This window comes from Mesoplodon bidens (genome assembly GCF_964165515.1).
Source record: "Mesoplodon bidens genome assembly, chromosome: 10".
In the NCBI taxonomy this organism is placed as follows: domain Eukaryota; kingdom Metazoa; phylum Chordata; class Mammalia; order Artiodactyla; family Ziphiidae; genus Mesoplodon; species Mesoplodon bidens.
The window spans coordinates 1,166,965-1,194,450 of record NC_138172.1 but is presented as its reverse complement, the minus strand read 5'-3'; the positions used below and the strand labels follow the sequence as shown (position 1 = coordinate 1,194,450).

The 27,486-nt window shown below is 48.5% G+C and overlaps 1 protein-coding gene across 3 annotated transcripts in view; it reads left to right on the top strand.

Moving 5' to 3' along the window:
- Positions 1–27,486, top strand: part of MGLL (monoglyceride lipase) — a 254,250-nt gene that overhangs the window by 141,360 nt on the left and 85,404 nt on the right. Inside the window, exons 1-2 of one of the 3 annotated variants that reach the window (XM_081246909.1) lie at positions 11,859–11,901; positions 13,089–13,233. In XM_081246909.1, the coding sequence (XP_081103035.1) occupies positions 13,109–13,233 (125 nt within the window). In that variant the 5' untranslated portion in view covers positions 11,859–11,901; positions 13,089–13,108. Of the gene's footprint in view, positions 1–11,858; positions 11,902–12,383; positions 12,632–13,088; positions 13,234–27,486 lie in introns of those variants that run through there. The other 2 variants (XM_081246907.1, XM_081246908.1) reach the window with 2 other exon arrangements.

Below are 27,486 nucleotides of genomic sequence, written 5' to 3'. Positions count from 1 at the left end.
AGAGTTCCTTGTGCCTTCTATAAATGAATCCCTAACTTGTCTTTGGTAAATCTCTCCACCTTTTCCTTGTCTTCCCCTATTTGTCCTTGGTGTCCTTGGTCGAAAGGAAATCCTTCATTTTGATGTAATCAAATTCTTTTGTTTTTGTCTTATGGTTTGTATTTTTAAAATTTGCTTTAAGATGCCTTCCCTACACCTAGGGTAACAAAGACATTCTCTGGTATTTTCTTTTAAAGTCTATCTTTCACTTTTGGGTCTATAATTCGTGTGGTATTAGGTAGAAATTCAGCTTTATTTTCCAGTACTATTTACTAAACCGTCTGCCACCTCTAGTTCTTGCTCTTTTGTGGAGAGAAATTGGTGATTCGACTACATTCATATCAGGGTTGAAAATATAATTAATTTTACTCAATGTCCCTTAATTTAAGCCACTCATTCTGTTCTTTGGTTCTTCTTAATGAACCCCTTTGTTTTTTGGGGGGTTTTTTTGTGTGTGGTACGCGGGCCTCTCACTGCTGTGGCCTCTCCCGTTGCAGAGCACAGGCTCCGGACGCGCAGGTTCAGCGGCCATGGCTCACGGTCCCAGCAGCTCCGCGGCATGTAGGATCCTCCCGGACTGGGGCATAAACCCGTGTCCCCTGCATCGGCAGGAGGACTCCCAACCACTGCGCCACCAGGGAAGCCCTGAATCCCTTTCTTTTAAAAGCTTCAAGCCCTTTTAGATGTTGAGAGGTTAACAACTGGATCCTGGTAGACTAGGGTTGCCAGATTTAGCAATTAAAAATACAGGATGCAAAACAATTCCATTTGAATTTCATATAAACAATGAGTAAAAACAGAAATTTTACTAAAAATTGAAAAATATTTTCTGGTGGTGCAGTGGTTAAGAATCCGCCTGCCAATGCAGGGAACATGGGTTGGAGCCCTAGTCTGGGAAGATCCCATTTGCCGCGGAGCAGCTAAGCCTGTGCGGCACAACTACTGAGCCCGTGTGCCACAGCTCCTGAGCCTGCGTGTCTGTAAAATGGGGCTAATGATAAGAGCTCCTCGTTCCTAAGGTTATGGTGAGTGTTACATAGGCCTGTAGACACAAAAGAGCAACCCAGAGCCTAAGTAGTGGGTGTCACCAGGTATTACCATCCCTATACATGACTTAATTTCCATCCCCTGGGTGATGAGGTCCTGGGGACTCAGGAGAAACACAAGATTATTTGCACGGTATCTCCACAAAGTCTCCTGCAGGTGAAGAGGCTAGTCTTCTAGGCTCTGCATTTTATTTTATTTTATTGGCCGCACCACACAATTTGCGGGATCTCAGTTCCCTGACCAGGGATTGAACCCACGCCCTCGGCAGTGAAAGCGCGGAGTCCTAACCATTGGACTGCCAGGGAATTCCCTAGGATCTGCATGTTAGTCCTTCAAAAAAATAAGTGAATAAAATTCAACTAAATGCAGAGTTGGCTATCTCCATTTGCCATTAGACAATCTTATTAAGGGACAGGAATCCTAGGAATATGTCTGTATCTGTGTTTTGGAGATTATTTGGTGCCACAGACTAAATGTTTGTGCCCCCCACACCACCCCCCAAGTTTGTATGTTGCAATATATCCCCCAACGTGATGGTATTAGAAGCTGGGGCCAGGGACTTCCCTGGCTGTCCAGTGGTTAGGGCTCTGTGCTTCTACTGCAGGGCCCATGTGCCACAACTACTGAAGCCTGCACGCCTAGATCCCATGCTCCGCAGCAAAAGAGCCACCGCAGTGAGAAGCCCACACACCGCAACGAAGAGTAGCCCCCGCTCGCCGCAACTAGAGAAAGCCTGTGCTCAGCAACAAAGACCCAACACAGCCAAAAATAAATAAATAAATAAATAAATAAATGGGAGGGGGGGAAAAAAAGGTCTTTGATTGCAAGCAACGGAAATCAAATCTGGCTAACTTAAGCCAAAAGGGCCTTTATTGGAGCCCTGTTGGATCCACTCACAGGATGCACCAGAGCCTGGAAGCTTGGAAACCACAGATCAGGGCCCACAACGTGCACCAGGCATCCTGCAGCAGGAACCAACTCCTCCCCGCCCCCCCAGCTACCATGCCCAGAAAGCATGGGTGTGAGTGAGCTCTGCCTGTACCTTCCATCCCATGTCACTCTGTGTGAGGGTCAGGGAGCCTCCAGTGGCCTTCCTCGGGCCCTGGGCCAACCCTTGTCTGGAGGGAGGCACACACTTTGATTGACAGTGGCCCCAAGAATTTACACAGTGGTGGAGAATTCCTTAAAAGGAAATATAACTGCTGTTGGAAAGAGAAAGTGTTGCTTGGTGGTCAAAAAACAAATTAGAGAAAACAGATGTCCACAGAGACCTCTTGTGGATTTGAAGGAAATGAGTGGGGGAAGGTCTGACACTGCCTGTGGCAGCATGTGGGTGAGGGACCTCGAGCATCATAATCCCTGGTTTCCAATTGCTGTTCATACCTGAAACACTGAGAATCCACTGGGGATGAAAGCAGATGATGTAAGTTGTACCCAAGATGCAAAAGGAGCAGCCCGGGCCCTTGTTCTGTACTTGACCGCCAACTTGCTGTGCAACCTTGGGCAAGTCACCTCACCCCTCTGGTCTCAGTTTCATCTACAAAATGATGGCTTTAGAATGGATGATGTCTAGGACAGCTTTCAGCTGTAAAATCCTTCCTCAAGCTCACCAGTTTTGCTTGACGTACAGGGAAGTGTACACTTAACATTGTATATGGTAACACGATTTCCTAAGACACAGGTTCTCAGGTGTGTGGTATTTACAAAGGCAATTTGGAGGGGAGAGTTGATGCTGTTTTACTACTACTACTACTACTACTACTAATAATAAAATAACACAGCTCACACATAAAGTATTTACTGTATGCCCAGCATTGTTCTCAGCATTTTAATGTGTCAGTTCATTTAGACTTCACAGCCATTCTGTGAAGCAGATAATATTACCACATCCCTTTTACTGATGAGGACACTGAGGCACAGAGCCTGAAAGTCCAAGAGCTGATTAAGACCCCAGGGTCTATGCCCACAACAAGCCTCTCTGACCAAAATCAGCCAAATAAAAACAGACCAGAAAATATACTGTTGTTTAGAAATGCTGTACACCATGCCTTCCTCCAGACTTGCCTCTAGTGTCTGGAAATGTCCATACATCTGCAGCACTTTCTGCAGTTACTCAACCGTCATTGGACTTTCCCTGCCTGAACATAACCATGACCTCATTTGCCTTCAGAGGCCAACCTTCAGCACTAGGGCAGTGGCATCTATTTCAAGAGAAGTTGAAAAAACATTTTTTAAATAAAAATAGATTGTGTGACCCACCACTGTTACTTGCTAGCGGAGTCCGTTTTACTTGTACTTAGAGTGACCCTGACAGAATATTTTTTCGGCGTGTGTAACTTTAACTGCTCCATTAACCAGATTAGTCAGTGGAAGCGTTTCTCCTTTACTGCTGAGTGCAAATCTCATTACAGTGATTGGGCCCGGTTACTAATTGCTGACATTCTGGACTTGCCAAATGCTTTTAAAGGGGGTGGCATGTGGGTGGGAACCTGCGTTTTCATCTTTGTGCATTTGATTGGACTTAATGGCCTTTCCCAGTAGGCCTGGCCCTGGTGCTTAAATACATAGCAAAAATAGCCCTCCACAGATGACTTTCTGAGAATGACCTTGGAGACCCTCTGTGCTGACCGTTATTCTGACCCGCAGGAGGCTGAAGCCTAGCAGCAAGGTCTCGGGCTGGCGTGGACGGAGCCTGAACCGGGACGTGGTGTCGGCAGGTGGGGGCAGAGCGCCTCCACCCCGGGGCTCCTCCCTGGGCGTCCCTGACTCACGGCCACGCCACTGACATTGTAGCTTCGCCGTGTCTGTGGACCACGTGCTCTGTATTTAATTCACTGTCTTTCTTTACATCAGCTGGTGTTAAGTTTCATTTATTTTAAAGGTTTCTTTAAATAGAAAATGAACTCTTGCCAGAAATTTAAGGTAACCCTACAAATAAGTGAATGAAGACAAAGCCAAGTGGTTAACTTCTAGGGACGCGAAGTTGCCTTTCTCAGAAAGGGAGATGAGTGAGCCTTTACGGATGCGTAAAAACCTAACGAAGAGTTTTCCTCAGGAAGATGCAGGAACTGAAGGGGATTTTCCCACGATGCAGCTGAGTGGCACTTAACCCCTGCCTGTGAACACCTGCATCCATCCTCCCCAGAAACCTCGGCCCACGTGCCAGTCTGTAGGAGAGGAAAGGACATGGGGTGTGGACAGATGGGGTTCAGGGGCTGCTTCTGCCTCCCCAGTGTGGGCCGTGGCCAAGGAAAGGCAGTGCAGTTTCCTCAGGTGTCAAATTCCCCCTGTTAATTTAACCCCCTGTTTTGATTCCAGTGGATTTAACTGCTGTGGGAACCACACTAAAAGGACTAAAATTCCACTGTCTGTCTTTCCTGCACAACTCTCAGTGGTCAAGGAAAGGCAGGGACGTGCCTTGAGCGCCATGCCGCCCTGCTGGTGTAACCACCCTTGGTGACGCCGCCGACAGCCATGTCCTCGGGAAGAGTCAGTGGAGGCTGAGTCACCTCAGGAGTTTCTCTGCACTCACACACGTCTTAGGACTTCCACGTGCGTTTAACACCCAGCAGCCCTTTCTCAACCATGGCCGTTAGTGGCCCCAAGTCTCCTATGCAGGAAGAATTGATGAAGAAGGAAGTTAAGACTTTATTGGAAACATAAAGAAAGGGGGCCAAGGCAGAAGTGATGTTAGGAGATGTTTAAACACATTTCAATACGACAGAAGAACAGAGTCAGTATACAGTGTCATAGCAACCCTAGGACGTTTTTTAATGACCTGTTTAGTTACAGCTTTGGGTACATCCTATTAACCTATTAACCATCCTGTTCGTTCTGTCATCTGTACATGCTTTTTTGTAGATAGCGTATACAGTACAGTGTTCCCTTTTCCTTCCTCCATCCAAATGTTCAGTGACTTTAAGAAACGTTGAGACTTGGAACTGTTGAATCCCACCCCCCAGGTCCCGCAGTGATGCCGGAGAAAGGAACCTGTGAGTGTGGAGGAAGGCACATGTTATGGGGGACCTGCTGTATCACGAGTCACCCCAGGACTTAGGGCTTCAAACAGCCGCCATCTATTCAGCTTATGATTCTGGGGGCTGGACTCAGCCAGTGGCGATGGATGTTGGTCCCGGCCAGGCTCCCTCAGGCACCGTGGGCAGCTGCAGGTGAGCAGGGCACAGCTGCTTCTGGACCGGCTGCTTGTGAGCTGCGGAGCCTCTGTTTTCTCCGCATGCTCATCCTCCCTGTGCCTTGACAGTGGCTCCATCGAGCTGTCCAGGCGGGTTGACACAGCAGAGGGAAGGGAGAGGAAGTATGGCAGGCCTCTTGCAGTGGCTTGGAACAGGCTTAGAATGAGCACAGCGTCATTTCCACCACATTCTATTGGCCAGAGCAAGTCGTGGAGCCAGTCCAGATTCAAGGCAGGGGAGCTGGACTCCATCTCTCCATGGGAAGAGCTGCACAGTCACCAGTGCAGATGGCGTGGGGACTGAGTGGCCCTTCACAGGGGCTGTTGATGCAACAGACCTCGACACCTGCTGAGCAGCAGTTTCACGGGCCCTGTCCTCAACACCCACGCCCAGCAGCTGGTCCTGCCTCTTTAAGGAACCACTAGAAATTCAGTTACTCTCACTCCCGTTTGGTGCCCTTGCATCTTAGCTCCTCCCTTCCTCCTCATAGATGTTTCCGGCATTTCCCACTCTCCTCAGACCTCAGAGTGGGTCTGGAAGATCACTCGAGAACCTGCAGGGCGGTTACCTCTGGGGACAGGAGTGGGAAGGAGACTCACCATTCACCGATAACTTTTTGGTTCTTGCTGGCATTTTTCACAAGCACATATATTACCTTAACTTAGAAATCGTGAGGTTTTATTGTACCGGGTGCTGTGCTAAGTACTTGCTCTGCGCTGTTCTATTCAGCCCTGTGAACTAGAAAGTAATCGTAATCATCCTCACTTTGTAGAGGCACAAAGAGCGTAAACCACCCGCCCAAGATCATGTCGCCGAAGTCAGCACAGCTGGGCTCTGCGTCCAGGCTGCCCGGCCCCCAAACCCATCGACTTCACCACTGTGCTCTTCTGACCTTTCTTCACAGAAAATATCCTGAGACGGTGGTCTCCACGTGCTGCCTCACGCCCTTTCACTCACTTCATAATGCAGTTCGGGCTGTACTCTGCCCTGATAACCATGAACTGGGTTCTCTCCAAGGTCACAGGTGACCTCCTTGTCATCAAGTGTGTTGTGCACACCACAGTCCTCTTGACTGACTTCTGGACAGTAGTATTAGACTCTGTTGGTCCTTTTTTCTTACCATATGCTCTACCTTTGGATTCTGAGATCACACCCTCCAGATCATCTTCCTCTGTCTCCATCACCTTTGCAAACTCTCCTCTCCCTCCCCTCCCCCCATCCTCCCCTCCCCTCCCCCATCCTCCCCTCCCCCTCCTCCCCTCCCCCCTCCCCCTCCCCTCCCCCATCCTCCCCTCCCCCATCCTCCCCTCCCCTCCCCTCCCCCTTCTTCCTTCCCCTCCCCCTCCCCCTCCCCCTCCTCCTTCTTCCTTCCCCTCCCCCTCCCCCTTGTCCACATTTCCTGGACAAGTTACTCCATTCTCATGACCTCAATTACCAATTATTTCCAAATGTCTGAGTCTCATTCTGCACCTGCTACTTCCCATCAGGCCTCTCCTTGGATGTCCCATAGAACTCAAAATGTCTAGAATTACATGTCACGCCACCATCAACACCTACTCCCCCTCCTTTATGTTCCAACCCAGTAAAATAGACCAGAAACCTTAGGATTGGCGTTTTGGGAGGTGGGCGTGGCAGAGGGGCTGGCAGATGGGCACATACATGCACCACCTGAAATAAAAAGCCCAAGAGATGGGTTCAAAGGCAGAATGGAGGTGACAGAGGAAAGACTTAGTGAGCTGGAGGACAGCAGACTAGAAATTACCCAAGAGGAAACAGACCAGAAAAAGGTGAGCAGACCCTCAGGGACCTATGGGAATATAATGAAAGATCTAACGTTCGTATCATCAGAGTCCCAAAGAGAGAGGAGCAAAGATGGTGGGGCTGAAAAAGGAACAGAAGAAATAATGGCCAAAAATGTCCTAGATTTGGCAAGAGACATAAAGCTATGAATCCAAGAAGATGAACAAACTGCAGATGGTATATACTCTAAGAAATCCATGCTAAGACACATCATCATCAAACTTCTGAGAACTAAAGTCAAAGAGAAATCTTGAAAGCAGCAAGAGAGAAATGACATGTTGCCTGTAAGAGAAAAACAATTTGAATGACAGGGGATATCTCTTCAGATTCCATGAGGCCAGAAGAGAGTGGCAAAACCTGTTTCAAGTGCTGAAGGAAAAGAACTATTAACCAGAATCCTATATCCAGCAAACATATCCTTCAGTAATGAAGGGGAAATCAAGACATTCTCAAATGAAGGAAAATAAAGAGAAAATTTTTCCAGCAGACCTATCCTCAAAAAATGGCTAAAGTAAGTTCTCTAAACAGAAAGAAAATGATAAATTGATCCTTGGAATACCAGGAGGGAAAAAAGAACATGGTGAGCAAAAGTACATGGAAATAAAATAGGTTTTACTTTTCCTCTCGAGTTTTCTAAATTATATCTGATGGTCAAAGCAAAAATTATAACACAGTCTGATGTGTTTCTCAAAGTACCTAGAGGAAATATTTGACAAATGTAGTATAAATGGGGGAGAGTGAAGGGACATAAGGAGATGGTAGGTTTTTATAGTTCTTTAGAACCGGTAAAATGACATCAGTGAACCATGATATATGTGTACATATATGTATATATATGTAATATACATGCAGTATATATATTCTCTCTATATATATTTGCAATACTAGAGCAACCACTAAAAGTCTATACAAAGAAATACACTCAAACACAGTACAGATAAATAAACATGTATAGAATTATAAAAAGATCCTGTTCCAGTAACCCACAGGAAGGCAAGAAAAAGAAAACAGAAAAAGGAAAAAGAGAAATAACAGAAAACAAATAAAATGGTGGACTTAAGCCCTCACTTAACAATCGTTACAGTAAATGTTCTAAGTATACCAATTAAAAGACAGAGATTGGCAGAATTAATTTTTCTAAATGAACCAACTATACGTTGCCTACAAGAAACTCACTCCAGATATGATAGTCTATATGGAAAATCCCAAGGAAGCTACAAAAACACACAACAACAACAAAACACCCTCCTACTAAGTGAGTTCAGCAAGGTCAGAGGATACAAGATGAACCTACAAAAATCAGTTGTCTTTCCGTGCACTGGAAGTGAATACATGGAAACCGAGATTTAAAATACACGACATTTACAATTATTTGAAAAAAGAAAGATGTAAATCTGACAAAACATGTATAAAACGTGTATACTAAAAACTATTCGACACTGAGAGGACTCAAAGAAGACCTAAATAAATGGAGTGACATACCAAGAAGAATCAACATAGTAAAAATATGTCATCAGCAAATTGATGTACATGTTTAACACAATTCCTATCAAAATCCTACCAAGACTTTTTATAGATACAGACAAGATTATTCTAAAATTTATATTGAAAGGTGAAGGAACTAGAATAGCTAAAAAATGTATAAAAGAAGCATAAAGTGGGAGAAATCAGTTTATCCAATTTTAAGATTTATTAGATTGCTACAATAATGAAGACAGTGAGGTACTGATGAAGAAATAGACACAAAGATCAGTGAACAGAATAGAGAATCCAGAAACAGACCTAACAAGTTGGGCAGACTGATTTTTTTGACAAAGGTGCAAAACAGTTCAGTGGGGGGCAGGGGAAGCCTTTTCAGCAGAGCAATTGGACATCAACAGACAAAAAACACAAAAAACAAAACTGATCTAAGTCTCACACCTTATACAACAGTTAACTTAGACTAGATCAGAGGCTGAAATGTAAAATATAAAGAGAAAAATATAGGAGAAAATCTTCAGATGTAGTACTAGGTAAAGAGTTCTTAGACTTGACGCCAAAAGCAAACTCCATAAGGTGAAACATTGATAAATTGTATCATAAAAATTAAAAACTTCTGCTTTGCAAAAGACCACATTAACAAGATGAAAAGACAAGCTACAAATGGGAAAAAATATTTGCAAATCATATCCAACAAATGATTAATACCTAAAATATAGAAAGAACTCTCAGGACTCAACAGTAAAAACAAAAACTAAAACAAATAGAAACTAAAAAAAAAATCCAATTAGAAAATGGTCAAAAGCCATGAAGAGGCATCCAGTAAATTGGATATACAGATGGCAAATAAGTACATAAATGCTACTCAATGTGAGCCATTAGACAAATGAAAATTAAAATCACGAGATACCACTACATATCTAACAGGATGGCAGAACAAAGAAACGGCGACAACAGTAAATGCGGACAAGAATGATGAGAAACTGGATCTCTCATACATCTCTGGTGGGAATATGAAATGCGACAGCCACTCTGAAATACATTTTGGCAGTCTCTTAAAAAACTAAGCATGCAGTTTCCATAGGGCCCAGCAATTGTACTCCAGGGCATTGATGCCAGAGAAATGCAAAAACCTGCAGATGAATGTTTACAGAAGTTTTATTCATAGTAGCCAGACACTGAAAACAATCCAGACATCCTTCACCTGGTGAACTGTTAAACCGTGTGCTACATCCATGCCATAGGATACTACATGACACCCTGGAAATGCTGAAAGAAAAAAGCGAATCCTAAAAGGCTACACACTGTGCAATTCAACTTATAAAACTTCTTGAAATTAGAAAAGTTTAGAGATGGAGAACATCTTAGTGGTTACCAGGGGGTGTGGGGAGAGTGGGGATGGGAGAGCAGAGGGTGTGACTGAAAGACGGCAACATGAGGGATCTTTGTGGGGTTGGAAGGTTCTGTCAACATCCATATCCCAGTTGTGACATGGCCCTATAATTTTGCAAGATGTTACCTCTGGATTAAAGGGTACACAGCATCTCTCTGTATTATTTCTGAATTGAATCTACATTTATATAATTGAATAATCGAGCCTACAATTTTCTCAGAAAGTTTAATTAAAAAAAAAAAATGCCAGGTACGGAACAGCACAGTCCCACTCTCTGAACTCCCAGTGTGGGCGCTACCCACCCCCGTGCTCTTGTTTACGTCGGTAACCAAACTAGGAGAGACTCTTCAAGCTCTTAACCACCACCTCCACTGGGGTTCTGCTGAAAACTGTCCCCCAAACTTTCACAATGTGTATTCAAAATCATGAGATGCTGGAGCTGGGAAAATCTGAAACAAGTGCATACAGGGGACTTGGTGGGCTTTGGGTCCCCCACAATGTCCATTGGACCCCAGTGGCCACTCCTTGAATAAATTCTAATCCAGGGCTTCCCTGGTGGCGCAGTGGTTGGGAGTCCGCCTGCCGATGCAGGGGACATGGGTTCGTGCCCCGGTCCGGGAAGATCCCACATGCCGTGGAGTGGCTGGGCCTGTGAGCCGTGGCCGCTGAGCCTGCGTGTCCGGAGCCTGTGCTCTGCAGCGGGAGAGGCCGCAGCAGTGAGAGGCCCGTGTACCGCAAAAAACAAACAAAAAATTTTCTAATCCAGGTGCTTGCAGTGTGACAGCCTCCAGCCCCGGGCTCTCTGCTCTGAGACGGCTGCTCCAGACTTGCCGTGCCTGGGTCCTGTCACTTAGCCACCCCTCTCCGCAGCGCTTACACCCAAGCGGCTTCTCAACGGCTTCTCTCGTATTTCTTAATTTGGAGCACAGGCCTTAAGCAGCCTGGGTCTCCACCCTCAAGACGTGTGACCCTGAGATGGGAGTTTCTGGAGGACAGTGGTTCTTTTCAACACTGCTATAGTGTAAAGTTGTTTGTGAAAGAAGGAAGGACGCAAAGGCCTCCCGAGGTCAGTGTGAGCAGGGGCACCTGTCACTCAGGGACAGAGGTGTTGTCAGTCATGGGTTGCAGGTGAGGAGATGAAGCCTCACAGGCAAATTGGAGGTGCTAACGCTGAGCCCAGGTGGTCTAGACTCTGATCCAGTGCTGTCCCTGTGCCCCAGCTGCACTGCCAGCTGCACTGGACGCTGCTCAGAATTCCCTGTTCCCAGGGGTTTTGTTAGGATCCCAGGGAGGGTTTCTGGGGCAAGGCCTGCACTTGTCTGCCTCTACCCTACCTTTTGGGGATTAACACCCAGCTTTTTGTGTGTGTGTGTGTCTGTGTGGTGTGTGTGTGTCTCTGTCTGCATGGGGTGTCTGTGTCTGAGTGCTTCTCTGTTCCTTTTTATGTGTTATGTGGGTTTGTGTGTATCTGTGGATCGTGTGTCTGTCTTTGTGTATTGAGTGTGTGTCCGTGTGGTTTGTTGTTTGCATGCGTGGTGCCCACGTGTGTGTATCTGTGGGGAGGTCTGTGTGCATGTGTGTCCCTGAATGTGTCTCTGTGCGGGTGGGTGTGCGCGCGTGGTGTGTGCGCGCGTGGGTGTGGCGTGTCCTCCCGCGCGGAGGCTCCCGAGAGCCGTCTCCGTTCCGGGGAGTGACAGCCCCCGGCGCGGCCACCCCGGGGCGCGGCCGGCGGGGAGGAGCGCGTGGCGGGTCCGCTGGCCGCACACGTGGGCCCGGCGCCGCCTCTCGCGTTCCCACCCCCTCCGGCCGCCCCCGCCGAGAGCCGGGATAAGTGGCGGCGCGGACGCCGCGCCCTGTCTCCGCGGAGCCGGCGGCGCGCAGTTCTCCGGCCCTGGCCCGCCACAGACGAGGACCGCGCTCGGGGACGCGACAGCGGCGCTCGTGGCCCCGGTAACTGCCTCCCGTCGCCGCCTCCGGCTGCCGCGCCGTCCCAGGGTGGGGCAGCCCTAGGTCCCCGCGTCCCCGCGTCCGAGCTCGGCGTGGGCTCCCGCGCCCCTGCGCGCGTGTGCGCACGAGTGCGCGCGTGTCTGTGTGTGCATCGGTGCGCGCGCGCCCCGCTCCCCAGCAGCAGCCTCGAACCAACTTGGACCCGTCAACTCCGTGTCCCAGTGCCCGTCCGCGAGCAGAGCAGCTGGCGGCACCTCCAGAGACAGCGCGGGGCTGTGCTGCCTGCGCTGGTGGAGACGGGAGGGGAACAAAGTTTGTCGGGAGCCCGGGTGACTTTCCTCGGGGACCCGCATGTGTGCGTGTGCGGGGGCCCTGGGAGCGCGGACCTGGTTCTCTGGCTTCCCGGGCAGTGGGCGCCGGGCTCCCGGCCCCCCTTCACCCCGCCTCAGTGGTTTGTTTAGGAAAAGTGATGGTGAACTAGTAGTGGAGGCTCGCAGGCGCCCGGTGCCCGCCCCGCGGAGGGAGGGCGGCCCCGGAGGGCTGAGAGGGCGCCGCACCCTTCAAGCCTGGGTGGTATCTGTGAGCCAGGGCGCGATGTGGGAAGCAGGGGCGTGGGGTGCCCTGCAGGCCGCCCTGTGACCGCCGAGATGAGGGAACAGCCCGTGTTTGCCTGGCTCTGACTGTCAAGGCTGTGTGGTTGTGAACCACAGAAGCCAGGACGTGATGGAAACAGGTTTGTCATGGCATCCTTGGAATTTCAGACAGGAGGAATTAATCGGAATATCATCCACCTCATTATCGCGCCCCTTTGAAACTTCCTTGGGGATTTTAAGATAGATGGGTCTTTTGCAGCTGGGTCTTTATACCCACAGAGCTGACTATGATTTCCACTTGATTACAGCTAAAATAGCCTTTAAGATGAAGTTTCCTGAAATGATTTAAAATAAACACAGATGGGAAGGGGGGAAAAGCTTAATGAGGCACTTAAAAAATAAAGTGAACATTTTTCTTAAGAACAAATGGGATTTTTCAGTCTTAAGAAACATATATGTATTTTTAAAATCTTTGAAATGGAGGTTTTTTTGTTTTTAACCTGCTTTAAAAAATTGTTACTCTGAACAAGGTTTCCCTCCTGATCTCTGTGTTTTACCCTATCCCTGACTTTGGAATGTGTCCTTCTTCCTTCCCAGGACCTGAAGATCCTTTCAGAATGCCGGAGGAAAGTTCTCCCAGGCGGACCCCGCAGAGTGTTCCGTACCAGGACCTCCCTCACCTGGTCAACGCCGACGGACAGTACCTCTTCTGCCGGTACTGGAAACCCTCGGGCACACCCAGGTAAGTCTCCCCCGAGTGCTACCCGGATGTGCCCTGGGGGGTTCATGTCCCCTCTCCCCCTTTGTGTGCAGCTCCTGTGTGGCCACTTTCTCCATGACCATTTTTACGTGCCATTTTAACATCAGGCACAGCGGACTAACAGAACTCAGACTTATATATCATCTTTTTTTTAAATTAAGAAGCAGACGTTCTATTTTCATTATAACAACTAGAATACGGATTCTACCGTATGGCAGTTTTCAGAAATTCCACATGACTTTATTTTTTGTACTGGAGTTGATTTCCTGTTGTACAGGCATTCCTTTAAAATCCAACCCAACAATTACAGAAAACCACCTAATCAGATAAGAAAATCAAAATAATGGATATATAGTAACTTTTGTTCTCTTTTCCTGTTTGAGTATGAGCTTCAGAAGGTGTCATACCTATGTAACAGAAAGAAAGGGGTCTGGGTGTTTCCTCCTGATTTCTTGCCAGCTCAATTACTTTGTACATTTTCCATCAAGGATTTGTCTTGCTATTAGAAACAGGCGTTGGGACTACACACAGTAAGACAGCTGGTCTCCTGCTTCCCTCCTCTTGTACGAAATAGGGAAAACCCTGCTTGTTTGTGTTGTTCAGGGAAAGAAATTATTTGCGGTAACCAATTGGCCTAGTGACAAGTGAACATTTTCTGTTCCATGGACATGTTACCTGTTTCACAGTCCTGTTGTCTCCTAGGGGACATGTATGGTGTGGTATGGATTATAGGATTATGTCTCCCTTTGTGTTTCAGTCATCACCCAACCCTAGTACAGATACAAAATTCTTCCTACATTTTCAGCAAGGTTTGTATAATCCAGGTAGCTGCACATTAAAAAACAAAAACAAAAGCAGAGATATGGACTTTAAAGACCTGGTTTAAAATCATAGCTTCAGGGCAGCCATATAAACCGGCTATTGTAATGGGCAGTTAAGAACTCCTACAGGGCTTCCCTGGTGGCGCAGTGGTTGAGAGTCCGCCTGCCGATGCAGGGGACACGGGTTCGTGCCCCGGTCCGGGAAGATCCCACATGCCGCGGAGCGACTGGGCCCATGAGCCATGGCCGCTGAGCCTGCGCGTCCGGAGCCTGTGGTCCGCAACGGGAGAGGCCACAACAGTGAGAGGCCTGCGTACCGCAAAAAAAAAAAAAAGAGTTGCTACAGGTCTGGCCATGTCCTTCTTAAAGATTTCCTCTAGAGGAGAGAGTGTGTGTGTGTGTGTGCATGTGTGTCAGATGGGGAGGTGGGGTTGTCAAGCATTATCATTAATTCTCCATTCTGACTTAACTGGCAGTACAAGTGCACACTCTTGGTTTAATTTCTAACAACTTCGTGGTATGTGGTACATTATTTGATCAATATACAAAAAGAGGACAAAGATTGGGAGCTAAGTTTGTGATGTTTGAGTCTCAGACTTTGGGGACTTCCTGGTTAAGTGGGGAGGTTGTCCTCGCTCCAGGTCGATGGCAGGGAGACCCTGCGGTCCTCAGACGGGGCGAGGCGGAGCTGAATGGGTGGGCCGAGGCCGAATGGCTGCCCTTCCCTGGGCCGTGAGTGGCTTTCACGGTCTCCACCCTGAGTCACACTGTGGGGAGCTCTGTGCTCCCTCGCTTTTGCTCTAGTTAGAGATGGCAAACGCCACTCCCAGTTGTTTAAACCGAGTGTCTCTTGGGGTCAGTGTTTACCTTGCAGCGGACGCTGATGGGAATAAGAACGGGGGTGGGTGGTTGAGGTAGCTGGGCCCTGGGCTTTGGAAGAGAGGCCGCCTGCCTACCTGCTCGGCCTCCACCCCCTGAGATGATGCAGGTCGATAAACTCCCTCTGGGATTGGCCCCCCTCTGTCAGGGGGTCCGTAAAACATTTCACCACCAGCCCTGACCAGTTGGAATGTCCTGGAGGCCCCTGCGGTGACAGATGCCGCATCCTGGAGTCCTGGGGGAGGGGTCAGGGCAGGCCGAGTGGTGAGCACGCAGCGGGGGCCTCAGGGCAGAGGTCTGTGCCGGCTGGTGGGGGAGCGTGTCCCTGTTGGAGAAGCTGAGCCCAGCTGCTCTGGCAGATAGCAGTGCGGCAGCCCTGCCCTCTTGCTGCTTTGGGACAGCTCTGCTGCCTCTAGGAGCGGGAGGGGACCACTGGCCTCCGCCCTTCTCCTCCAGGGAGTGTCCTCCACGGTCTTTCCCCCAGTTAGCTCAGAGTCTTGTCTGCTCTAATCGGCAGGGAAAACACCAGCAAATGTCCCTTTTCTCTGCTCCTTTTAAAAAAATCTTTCCCACAGAGGCCCTTGGGACCTCAGAAGCCACTGACTTACAGACAGTGTCCAACAGAGGGGTCGGTGCCTGTCTCTCTTACTGAGCACTGGGATAGGTTGGATTTCTGGTCAAGTTGGGCCTGTTCAGAACACCTGCCAGAACACTCAGCCCCCGGAGCATTTGCTGGGTTCCCAGACCAGCTCTGCCGGTGGCCCAGAGCGACCCAGGGTCATGGTGTCAGCCACACTGGGAAGCTGGCTTAACCTGCTGATGCAAACAAATTGTGTCTCTACAAATACTGGCCTCCTCACACTGGGCCCTGGGAAAGAGGAAGGCGATTCCTGGGATCGCTGTTACCACATGTGCGTCCAGACTCAATGCTGTTTTTAACAGAGCCGGCCAGAGACTCAGTCTTCAATCATTATGAACCAGAGGCTTAAAGCCTACGCTTGGTTACGCCAAGGCAGATTCGTGCTCATCTGGTAGTATTTACTGTAACAACAAACATCGTACTTAACGTGTAGCAGAATTATCTCATATTAATCGAGTACCGATATTGTGTGTTCTGGAGTCCGGACTAGTCTCTTAGATGTGATCTCGTTTTATCTTCACATCAACCTGTGGGGCAGATGTTATCATTATTTTCCCTCTTTTAAAGCTGGTCCAACTGCATTTTGTCCACATTCCTCTGGTTCCAAGTCTCTTACTAAGGAAGACAGACTTTTGTCTAAGTACTGTCTTCCTGATAAATTCTTATATTTTTTGTTAGGGTGAAGGTCACTTCTTATGGTAAAGAGTAATAGAATAATTAACCCTCCCTAATTGTTTCTTCATAGTATATTACAAGTGGGAAATAGATTAAAATATGATCCATTCTGAAACAAAATCTTCTGATGCCCTGGGGACTGGCTGCCTTATTGAGTACTTTGGAATTGTAAAACACTGGTTCTTCAGCAAGTTTCCATGATGGTGTTTTCAGGGTGATGGAGACCAGCCCAGGTGAGGCTTGAGTTGCTCTGTGGGCTCTCGTGCCCTTGGATAGTATTTCACACCTTTGGATTCAGTCCACCATGGGGCCCTCAGTCCACTTAAAGGGCAACTTTGAATTACCTTCTGAATATTACTTAGCCCTCCTGCCCCACAGGATGAATGACTGGGCCACATCGTTGGGGGGCCCGGGGTTGGGGTGGGGGTCTGAAACAATACTCAGTGTGATGACTTGGCTCCAAAGAAGTCCCCCCTTGGTTCTGCTGGACCAGGAGGGCTAGAGGGCTCGCCATCATGGTGGGATTGCACGGCGCAGCCTTCTGGGCGGTTAGTTCCCGGCACGGACTGGTCGTGCCCATCTGTCTGTCCACAAGGCTGGTGTGAAATAGACACTTGTGGGATAAATGCCCAGATGCTCCTTTGAGCAGGGGCTCCCCGCGTGCTGAGTGTGCTTTGTCTCTGGGGAGCACCCCACCCCCGCCCAACGCTGAGCAACGGACCAGGCTCTCCTTCTGTAGCTTCTTTGGTGGTAACAGCCAGTGTACCGAGGGGGCCGTTTCAAAGAGCACTGGCCCTCCATGGGACAGTGGCCTGATGCAGATGCCTGGGTGACTCCTCAGTGGAAGCTCCAGAGCCCCTACCTTTGCAGGGACCTCCCAACCTGAGCCCCGGAGCCCCTTCTCCAGTCTGCGTGGCTTTGCTCGCTTCTCCTTTCTTGCCTCCACTCAGGAGCTGGTCTTCCTCCAGTGACCCCGTGGCCACTGGTCGCCGTGGACGCCTCCTCTCCCCTCCCCGCCTCCGCCCGTCCAAGCTGCCCCCTCACAGTCTCAGCCAGTGTGGTTGTCAGGACTTTCCTCTTGGTGACAAGGTGCTGGGAGTGGGGCCCATGGCAGGGGCTGGACTAAGGAGGGTGGTGTGGCATTGTTTCTGGAACCTCCCTGTGTTCTCAGAGCCATGGCTGTTGTCGGTGGATCTAGAATCAACAAGCCAAGGCCCCTCCTCCTCTCTATATTCCCATTCCCCAGAACAGGGCTCAGCTGACATCCCCTACCCCTGCCCTACCCTTTCCCGGGTCACTTTGCTCCCTTTCAGACACGAGGCCTTCGCAGTCTGTGTCTGGAGTTTCGGGCGATGCCGTCTTAGGGCACTTCCTCCCACCTTTGCACATTTACCTGGAGAAGAAGCCATTCCCTGAAGCGGGGATATATTTAAATGCTAGAGAACATCCTCCCTTCCTGCCGCCCCTCATGATGTCCTTCCATCAGCCACCAACCACTTGGGTGTGGCATCTGTGACTCCAGGAGCTGGGCCCCTCCCGGCCAACCTGGTCCAGACCACAGAGGCAGAGTCTCCATCATCTGGTTGGACTTGATTTCCACCGCCCGCCCGCTGGAAATTCTGTTCCCTTAGATCAGTTGGGCATCTGTCCGTCCTCCCCTCCGCCTTAGGCTTTCCAATCAGGTTGTGTGTCAGTTACTTGGTGCCTTTCTCCCCGCTGCTCACGGTGTGGGTTCAGTGTCCTGGGCAGCGTTCCCCGGCTTCTGTGTTTCTTGGAGTGTTTCTCCCTCCCTGTGGGCCCCTGCAGCCCTCATGACCCCACCCCCTGTGAACTCCTGCCGCCTGTGTGGCTAGGCGTCACCGAATCACTTACCTTTGGTTGGTACATCCCCAGGGCCAAGCAAATCACATCCTTTCACTGTCCCTAAAAGTAGCCACTTTGAACTCTATTCTCTTGGTTCCCATGGTCATGAGGGCCGCCACGGATCTATCTCCCAGCCCAGCTCCTTGGACCTTCCCCCGATTGTGGGGTCTGGGATAGCTCTTGGGCTCCCCAGAGCCTCTGCAGGAAGGCAGGCCCTGAGGGCTCAGCTCTGTGAGTATCCACTCTTCCCGCTTAGCCATAGCCATGCTGCCACCCAAGAAGTCAGTTAGCAGACCCTGGTTTATTGCAGCCTGCGTGTCCTAGACAGAGCTGGGCACCAGGGTGGGGAGAGAGGAGCAAAGGCCGCTGTGTTTCAGGAAGCGGTGGGCGTAGTTATTGTACGAGGGGCAGGGACCTGGAGACGTGACCACTGCTAGCCACACAACACCTTGGTGCACGTTAAACAAAGGAGCCCATTCAGGTAGACGTGGCCTCATAGGTGTGAGGTTTGGTGAGCAGAGCGTGGGCTGGATTTCAGCGCCTACTCACCCTTCCAGCCAGCGCCCTTGAACGGTATTGCACCTGTGAGAAGGGTGCGCAGGGCAGGGAACCGAGTGAAGCTAGAAAGGTGGGCAGGTGGGGCCAGGTGCCCAGGGTCCTGAAGGCCTAGCTGCCGGCTTGAACTTGAGCCTCAAGGGGTGGGGAGCCATGGACAGGTGTTAGGCCAGGAAGTGGTGCAGTCAGGCGTGTGACTTGGACAGCCAGCTGGCTGGAGGTGTTTGCCATCATCCAGGTGGCAGGTGAAGGGTGCTGAGTCAGGCGTGGTAGTGGCACCTCAAGTTGCAGGGGACTGACCGTGTGTGGTGGTGATGGCAGCGGGGGGCGCTCCCAGGTGTCTCCCTGGGTGACAGTGCACAGGGAACACCTTTAGATTGCTCCGCTCTGAAGACCCGGGGCTGCTCTCTGCCTGTGACGACATGGGGCGCTCCAGGTGTTGTGGGACACCTTGCTGGAGCCTCCCTCATAAGCCAGTAGGAGAAATGGAGGAGAGGTATCGGGGCCGCTAAACGAACCACACTGCGAGCGTCACCAGTAAAATACTAACGCGGGAGCGGTTGATTTCATGAAGGTAAGAAAGGAATTCTTCCTGCCTTCCATCTTCTCCCCACGCTGAGGAATCAAAAACCACCTTTGACTTATATGTGTTGGCTCATGAAATTTCTACGTAGACACTGAGAAAATGGACCTTACTATGCATTTTATAGCAAGGACATTATTTTTAATCAGATCACTGCCTTGCAGTACTACTTCAGATTTCTCTTGCCTATTTTAAGAATTTCCAAAAGTTCCTTCCCCTTGTAAGGAGCCGCTGGTCCTCCTCCTGGTGCTTCTGCCGTTCTTACAGCACAGCAAACTGCCTTAGTTTTAAATAGGGCATCTCTCTGGGCTTTTTTTTTTTTTTTTTAAAGATTCTTCAAACAGCAAAGATCTTTTGATGGCGAGAGGAAAGGCCGCTGCTATTCTTGCAGTTGATTTTTCCAACAGCTACGTTAAGGGATAATTTTTTCCAGTTGCTTTAAGAATGTTCTGCAGATACAAGTGTGTCTTTGTTTGCAGTGGAGTTGAAGGAAAAAAACAGCAAAATAAGCTGCTTCCTGAACGAGAGCCATGTTCACCATTGTCTGTCTCTTGGCACCTTTTAGGTAGAGATGCTGATCCCAGGCGCACTTTGTCCCCCAGTGCCAGGCAAACATCTGTTATTGTCTCAATGGGGAAACGGTCCTTAGTGGTGCGAATCCTTGTGGCTGAGGTTACAGGATGACCCTTGTCCCATATTTAGGGTCACAGCCAAGTCTCTTGTTGGAGGAGGTGCTTTTCACTTCACACAGGCTTGTTCACTGGGGGTGGGGGTGGGGAGGCAGTGGTGGCCATCGAGTGGGACTAGGGGTGACGTTTTCTCTGTATCGAGGGCCTGGTCCACTCCCAGAGGGGCCGGGTGCAGGGAAGAGGGCCGCCAGAGGAGCTTGCTCTGTGTTACGCTGTTGCGGCTTATGGCAGCAGGCGTCCCTCCCGCACTTCGCTGGGCATCGGTCTCCGCTCTGGCGTTGGGCAGGCTCTCTGGTACGCAGCAGTGGAAAGTTTCTCACCGTCCTCAGAAAGGTTCAAAGGAGCTCTTCTCATTAACCTTCTGGAAGGAAGGGGGGAGGAGGGAGGAAGAGGTGGGGCAGAACAGAAGGAGGGTTTGGGCAATGCGTCCTCCCTGGGCGTATCCCACGGCTGGTGGAGGGTTTAGGGGGTGGAATTTGCAGACCTGTCGACATCATGATGGGCGAGTATATGCCGTTTCCCAGAAAGGACGGTGGATCACAGACTCCCCCAGACTGTCAAGGTCGGGGCGGCCTGTGACCCCAGCACTCTGTGCAGCCTCATCATGTGAGGGGAGGGGGCTCAGAGGGTGGGCATGGTCACCCGGGGGCTGGCGGGGCCAGAGGGCAACCCCGGAGTTCTTCCGCCCCACCCTGTCTCTCAGCAGCTGCTCCCACACCTTCCTCTCGTGGGTTTAAACCACAGATCAGCCCTTCCCAGTAAGCGTTTAAACAAATGTCTGGCTTGGGGCCCGGCTTAGAGAGGTCCTAATTGCCACCCTTCTCCCCGCCCCCTGCCCCCACCAAAGGAATCATTTCCCACGCTTCTGTCCTGGTGGTTGTGTTTTCAGTGCTGAAGAGTGTGTGGGCACCTGTGCGGCGCCCAGGGGGCTGAGGAGTGGGGGTAGACGGGCCTCAGGAGGACGCAGGAGCCTGACTTAGACCCAGAGGTGGGAGGAGAAACCCAGGAGGCTTCCAGGAACACAAGAGAAGATGCCGAGGAGGTGGGGGCCCCGGGTGGAGTCTGGGGGGAGGGTGGAAGGAAGGATGGCGAGAGAAGGAGCTGGAAGGCAGGGAGGAAGCTGCAGGCTGAGTCACCCCGGGCTCTGGTCAGGCTCTTCTGGTCAGAGCAGGCCACTTTTCCCCAGGCTGTCCACGGCGGCTGGATTAGAGATGAAAGGCCCCCGCTTAGGAAGCGCTGCCTTTAGACATTTTAGGAGCTCCGCTCTGTTCTTCCTGTTGAGTCACTCTTGTAGAGGTATGTGCACAGCCGGATGGTGCAGCGGAGAATGGCGAAGGCCGTGGAGCCAGGCCCCAGGATCAGCCTGAGTCCACACGGACGGCGTGGGGGCCGTCACTGGACCAGTGTGTCGGTCTTCTCACCTCTCCCCCAGGTGATTATACGGTTAGACATCAGTGGGTGGCCAGCGCCTGGCACCCACCGTCTGGCTGGTGAGCTCTGGGGACCGTGGGCTTGTCTGTTACTCGCCACCCTTCCTTACTCCCCTCCACCCTCCTGGCCAGCATGAGTCACAGAGACCCAGAGGCACAGCAGTAACCTTTATAAACTCCACCTTGACCTCTCTCCCCATGTTGCAGGCTGTGTGCTTTCCCCAGACCCCAGGTTTTTACTTTTTTTTTTTCCTTAACAGTTAAAACTCAGTTCCATTTCAGTGCGATTTCAAACTCCACAATAAACTTCTGTAGATGCTTAGTTTACAAAGTCATGGGGAAGCCGTTGGTGGTGAAATTCTTTTTGAGATAACACATAGGTAGCAAGTTAGATACTTTCTTTAATGTCACATGAGACCTCTGTGACAGTGTTTGAGGTGTCACTCTTGACTGGCTGGAGGACCAAATGACTCTTAGGGAGCGAGGCTGGGGGCCAGTGCAGACAGAACCACCCGCTTCTCAGAGTCCCATCTTCAGTGGCTTCAGTCCTTGCCGTGTGTGTCTCCTTTGGTCCTGATTGCGGGCTGGGGTGTGTGTAGATGCTTGTGCTACAGAATGAGCCTGTGCTACAAGGGCCGTCCTGGCACCTGCCGCCTCTGCAGTGGCAGGGTGGTCAGTGCATCAGGAACTTTCTGGGTTGGCGCCCTGTGCTGGGCTCAGCCGGGCAGTCCTTGTGCTAGTCTTGGCTGGGCTCTCCATGTGTCTGTGCAGGACTGGCAGCTGGCGGGGTGCTGCTGGTCTCAAGTGTCTGGCCCTGGCAGGCTGTTGGCGGGAGCACGTCTGTCCTTCCCCACATCCCCTGTCCTCCTCTCCCAGGCTGTTAGGGTGGCATTGTTTCTTGAGCAACAGCGTGCTTTCCAAGTCTCTGCTTGTGTCGAGTTTGCAGATGTAGAAGTCAGTCAGCCCGGAGGCGGTGGGGACGCATCCACGGAACAAGGTGAGGGGAGGATAGTTTGTGGCCATTGTTGAATCTGTCACGTTCAACAATGGGAAAGATTTTTGTGCTGAGATGTGGAAAACCAGGGTTGAAATTTTATTTCTGCCTCTGAGTGACTCTGGACAAGGTATCCTCATTTAGACCTTCCAGCAAGTTCCCAGAGGGTTTTGTATTTTATGTAACTCTGGTGTGTTTTGCATCTCATAGTGGTAGAACAACCTATGAGCTTCTCCAGGGCAGAATTCATGCTTCCTTAGTGCGTGCCCCTTGTAGAGTTCCGTGCCTGGCACAGACTAAGGGATCTCAACATGTTTGTTGAATGAATGAATGAACTTCCTATATTTAGAGTAAGATGATTGGGCTAGATGAGTCTCAAAAATCCCTTCTGGCATGGTTTTCGAGGAAGAGAACAGAACATTTCCATCAAGTATAGGTCAGAGGGGCTACCTGTTTGTGCAGGAAATGCAGCACCTAAATCCAGAAGCATGAGTGGACGAGTTAGTAACACCTAGGATGGGAACATTCCCTACAGTTGATCCCCTGGGATACTAGGTGGCTGGGTTTTGGCCAATTTAACTCTGAAGTAAAGGTCTGTGTGTGAAGACACCCCTGCAAGTGGGAACTGCAGGACGGCAGACAGTGTTTTCCGTGTTAGCACAGAAGTCAGCGTGGACACCAGAATCTGGAGTGGTGTCAGCTTCTTCTTGATGTGGGGGATGATTCAGTGGGTGTTAACTGAGCTCCAGATGTAAACTCAGCGCTGTGGTAGACAGCGATGGGGGGTCCTCAAAGCGACATGGAGACCCAGGGTCTGCTTGACTGCAGACCTCCAATCCCATGAGTTCTTTCTGAACATCTTGTGTGTGCCGTGTTTCATTCTGGTTTGGAGATATGGAAATGAAACAGCCCCCTGTCTGCCTTTGAAGACGTCTCCCCACATCTATCAGGGAGACAGTTCCAAGCACTGTGGGAGTTTGCTTGTGAGGGCAGTGCATTCGGGGGGAGGGGGTGTGGTTTCGGGGAAAAGTTGAGGTGACTTTAAGTCGGCCCTTGAATGTGGTTGGGGGAACCACTTTCACAGAGGCATGGAGGTATGTTCTGAAAACGACAGGAAGTCTTTGGAAACTATAGTCTATGGTACATGGCAGAAGAAGAGTTTGGAATCGCTGGTTCAGGAGCCTGAATTTGAACGGTCCTTGTATTAGTCTGCTAGGGCTGCCATAACAAAATACCACAGGCCTGGTGGCTTAAACAACAGAAATTTATTTTTCTCACAGTCCTGAAGGCTGAAGGTCCAAGATCCAGGTGCTGGTTGGGTTGGTTTCTGTTGAGAGCTCTCTTCTGGCTTGTAGATGGCCACCTTCTCGCTGTGTCTTCACATGATCTTTCCTCTGTGAGTCTTTCCTCTAATTGGGTAAATCTTCCATGATTGAACTTGGATGAGGATCCTGACTTTTCACATTTTTGCTTCTCTGTGATTCCATGGTAGATGCCCCAGCCTGTCTGAAGTTGCCTTTGCCTTGATGTCTTGTGTCTAGGACCATCTGGTTTCAGCAAACCCTACTGGCCGGCTGGCAGGTTCAGATAGGTTCAGACACAAGAGTGGGAGATACCAGGGACAAACTCTGTCAGTACTGTGTAGACCCCGTAGTTGCCTTCTCTCTAGTGATTCCTCCTCCTTTCTTACTGATTTTTGTCCCCGGGGTGGCAGGGGGGTGGCTTTATGACTAATGATTGGACTATTTACACCTGATTAAAACCATTCTCACTTCCCAGTGTTATTTGTAGCTAGAGGTGGCTATAGGGCCAGTCTATCTCCTTAAGACACTAGAAAAAGAATAGTAAATTAAACCTAAAGCAAGCAGAAGGAAGGAAATAATAAAGATGAGATCAGAAATTAGTGAAGTAGAGAATAGAAAAACCATAGAGAAAATAGACGAATCCAAAAGTTGGCTGTTTGAAAAGATCAACAAAACTGACAAATCTCTAGACTGATCAAGAAGAAAAGGGAGAAGACTCAAATTACTAGAATCAGAAATGAAAGAGGAAACATTAGTACCAATCTTTCATAAATAAAAAGTTATAAAGGAATAGTATGAGCAATTGTACACCAATAAATTAAGTAACTTAGATAAAGTGAACACATTTCTAGAAAGATGCAAACTAGCAAAACTGACCTAAGAAGAAATAAAAAAAAATCTGAATAGACTTATAACAAGTAATGAGATCGAATTAATAAGTAAAACAACTACCCACAAAGAGAAGCCCAGGCACAGATGGCTTCACTATTGAAATCTACTAAACGTGTAAAGAAGAATTACTACTAATTATTCACAGATTTTTCTTAGAAGAGGAAGCACTTCCCAACTCATTCTAAGTGGCCATTATTACCGGGATGCCAAAAGCAAACAAAGACCTGCAAGAAAAGAAAACTACAGGCTAATATTTCTTATAAACATTGATGCAGAAATCCTCAGTTAAATACTAACAAACTGAATCCAACAACAGAAAAAAGAATTATACAATATTACCAAGTGAGATTTATCCCCAGAATGCAAGGATGGTTTAATATCTGAAACTCAATTACTACAATACACTATATTAGTAAAATTAAAAAAACTCACATGATCATCTCAGTATATGCAGAAAAAGTGTTTGACAGAATCCAACACACTTTCATGATAAAAACATCCAACGAACTATGAATTGAGGGGACCTTCCTCAGCCTGATAAAGAACAATGACAAAAGTCTCAAGCTAATACCATACTTAATGATAAATGACTGTATGCTTTTTTCCTAAGGTAAGGAACAAGACAAGGTTGTCCATCTTACCACTGCTATTCATCACTGTACTGAGGGTCTAGTTATGGCAATTAGGCAAGAAAAAGAAAGAAAAGGCATCCAGATTGAAAAGGAAAAACTAAAACTATCTCTATTTGCAGATGACATGATCTCGTATGTAGTAAATCCTAAGGAATCCACTAAAAACTATTAGAACTAATAAATGAATTCAACAAGATTATAAAAATCTATTGTAGGGCTTCCCTGGTGGCGCAGTGGTTGAGAGTCCGGCTGCCGTTGCAGGGGACATGGGTTTGTGCCCCAGTCCAGGAAGATCCCACATGCCACGGAGCGGCTGGGCCCGTGAGCCATGGCCGCTGAGCCTGCGTGTCCAGAGCCTGTGCTTCGCAACAGGAGAGGCCGTAACAGTGAGAGGCCCGTGTACTGCAAAAAATCATAATAAATTAAATAAATAAATAAATAAGTAAATCGATTGTATTTCTATATACATGCAGTGAACAATCTGAAAATGAAATTAAGACAATTTCATTTAAAAGAGCATCAGAGAGAATAGAAATGCTTAGAAATAAATTTAACAAAAGAAATGCAAAACTTGTATTCTGAAAACTGCAAAACACTGCTGAGAGAAGTTAAAGAAAATCCAAATGAGTGGAAAGACATTCCATATTCATGGATTGGAAGACTTACTATTGCTAACATGGCAGTACTCCCCAACTTGATCTGCAGGTTTAATATAATCCCTATGAGAATCCCAGATGGCTTCTTTCTGGAAGTTGATCAGCTGTTTCTAAAATTCATGGGGAAGCTCAAGGGGCCCAGAAAAGCCAAAACAATCTTGAAGAAGGAGAGCGAAGTTGGAGGACTCACATTTTCTGATTTCAAAATTCACTATAAAACAACAATCATCAAACCAGTGTGCTACTGGCATAAGGATGGAAAAGAATTGAGAGTCCAGGAAAACCCATATATCTATGATTAATTGATTTTTGACAAGAATGCCAAAAGAACTCAATAGGAAAATAATAGTGTTTTCAGCAAATGTTGCTGGGACACTTGGATATCTACGTGCAAAAGAAGGAAGTTGGACCTCTTCCTCACACCATATACAAAAATAAACTCAAAAACCTAAATGCAAGGGCTACAACTATAAAACTCTTAGAAGAAGACATAGGAGCAAATACTCATGACCTTGGATTTGACAGTGGTTTCGTAGATGACACCAAAAGGACAAGTTACAACAGAAAAAACTGATACATTGGACTTCATCAGAATTAAAAACTTTCGTGCTTCAAAGTAAACTGTCAAGAAAACTAAAAGACAGTTCACAAAATGGGAGAAAATACTTGTAAATCATCTATGTGGTAAGGGAATTGTATCTAGAACATAAAAAGAATGCTTGTAATTCAGTGATAGAAAGACAACCCAATCAAAAAAAATGGGCAAAAGACCTGAGTAACATTTGCCCAAAGAAGATATACAAATGGCCAATGAGCATATAAAAAGATGCTCAGCATCAGTTGTCATCAGGGAAATGCAAATGAAAACCACAGTGAGGTACCACTTCCCATCCACCAGGGTGGCTGTAATAAAACAGAAAATGACAAGTATTGGGGAGGATGTGGAGACATCTGGACCCTCATGCACTGCTGGAGGGAATTTAAACTGCTGCAGCCACTTTGGAAGATAGTCTGACAGTTACTCAGAAGTGAAACACTGTTAGCATATGACCCAGCAATTCCATTCCTAGGTATATAGCAAAAACAATTCGGGTTTAACAGATACACACTACTATATATAGAATGGATATATAAGGACCTGCTGTATATCACAGGAAACTATCATGTTTTGTAATAACCTGTAATGGAAAAGAATCCGAAAAAGAACATACATATATATATATATATATATATATTGATTTGCATTTCCCTGATGACAGTCGTACACAAATATTCACAGCAGCATTATTCATAATAGTCCAAATGTGGAAACAATCCAATGTCCATACCTGATGAATGGATAAATGAAATGTGGCATATCAATACAATGGAATATTATTTGGGCATAAAAAGGAATGAAATACTTACACATTGGTGAACCAGAAACAATTATGCTAGGTGAAAGAAGCCAGTCACGAAAGGTGACATATTATATGACTCCGTTTACATGAAGTGTCCAGCATAGGCAAATCTGTGGAGACAGGAAGTAGATTAGCGGTTGCCAGGGGCTGGGGCAGAGGTTGGGAAAGTTGCGGGGTGATAGCTGAAGATACAGGGTTTCCTTTTGGGGTGATGAAAGTGTTC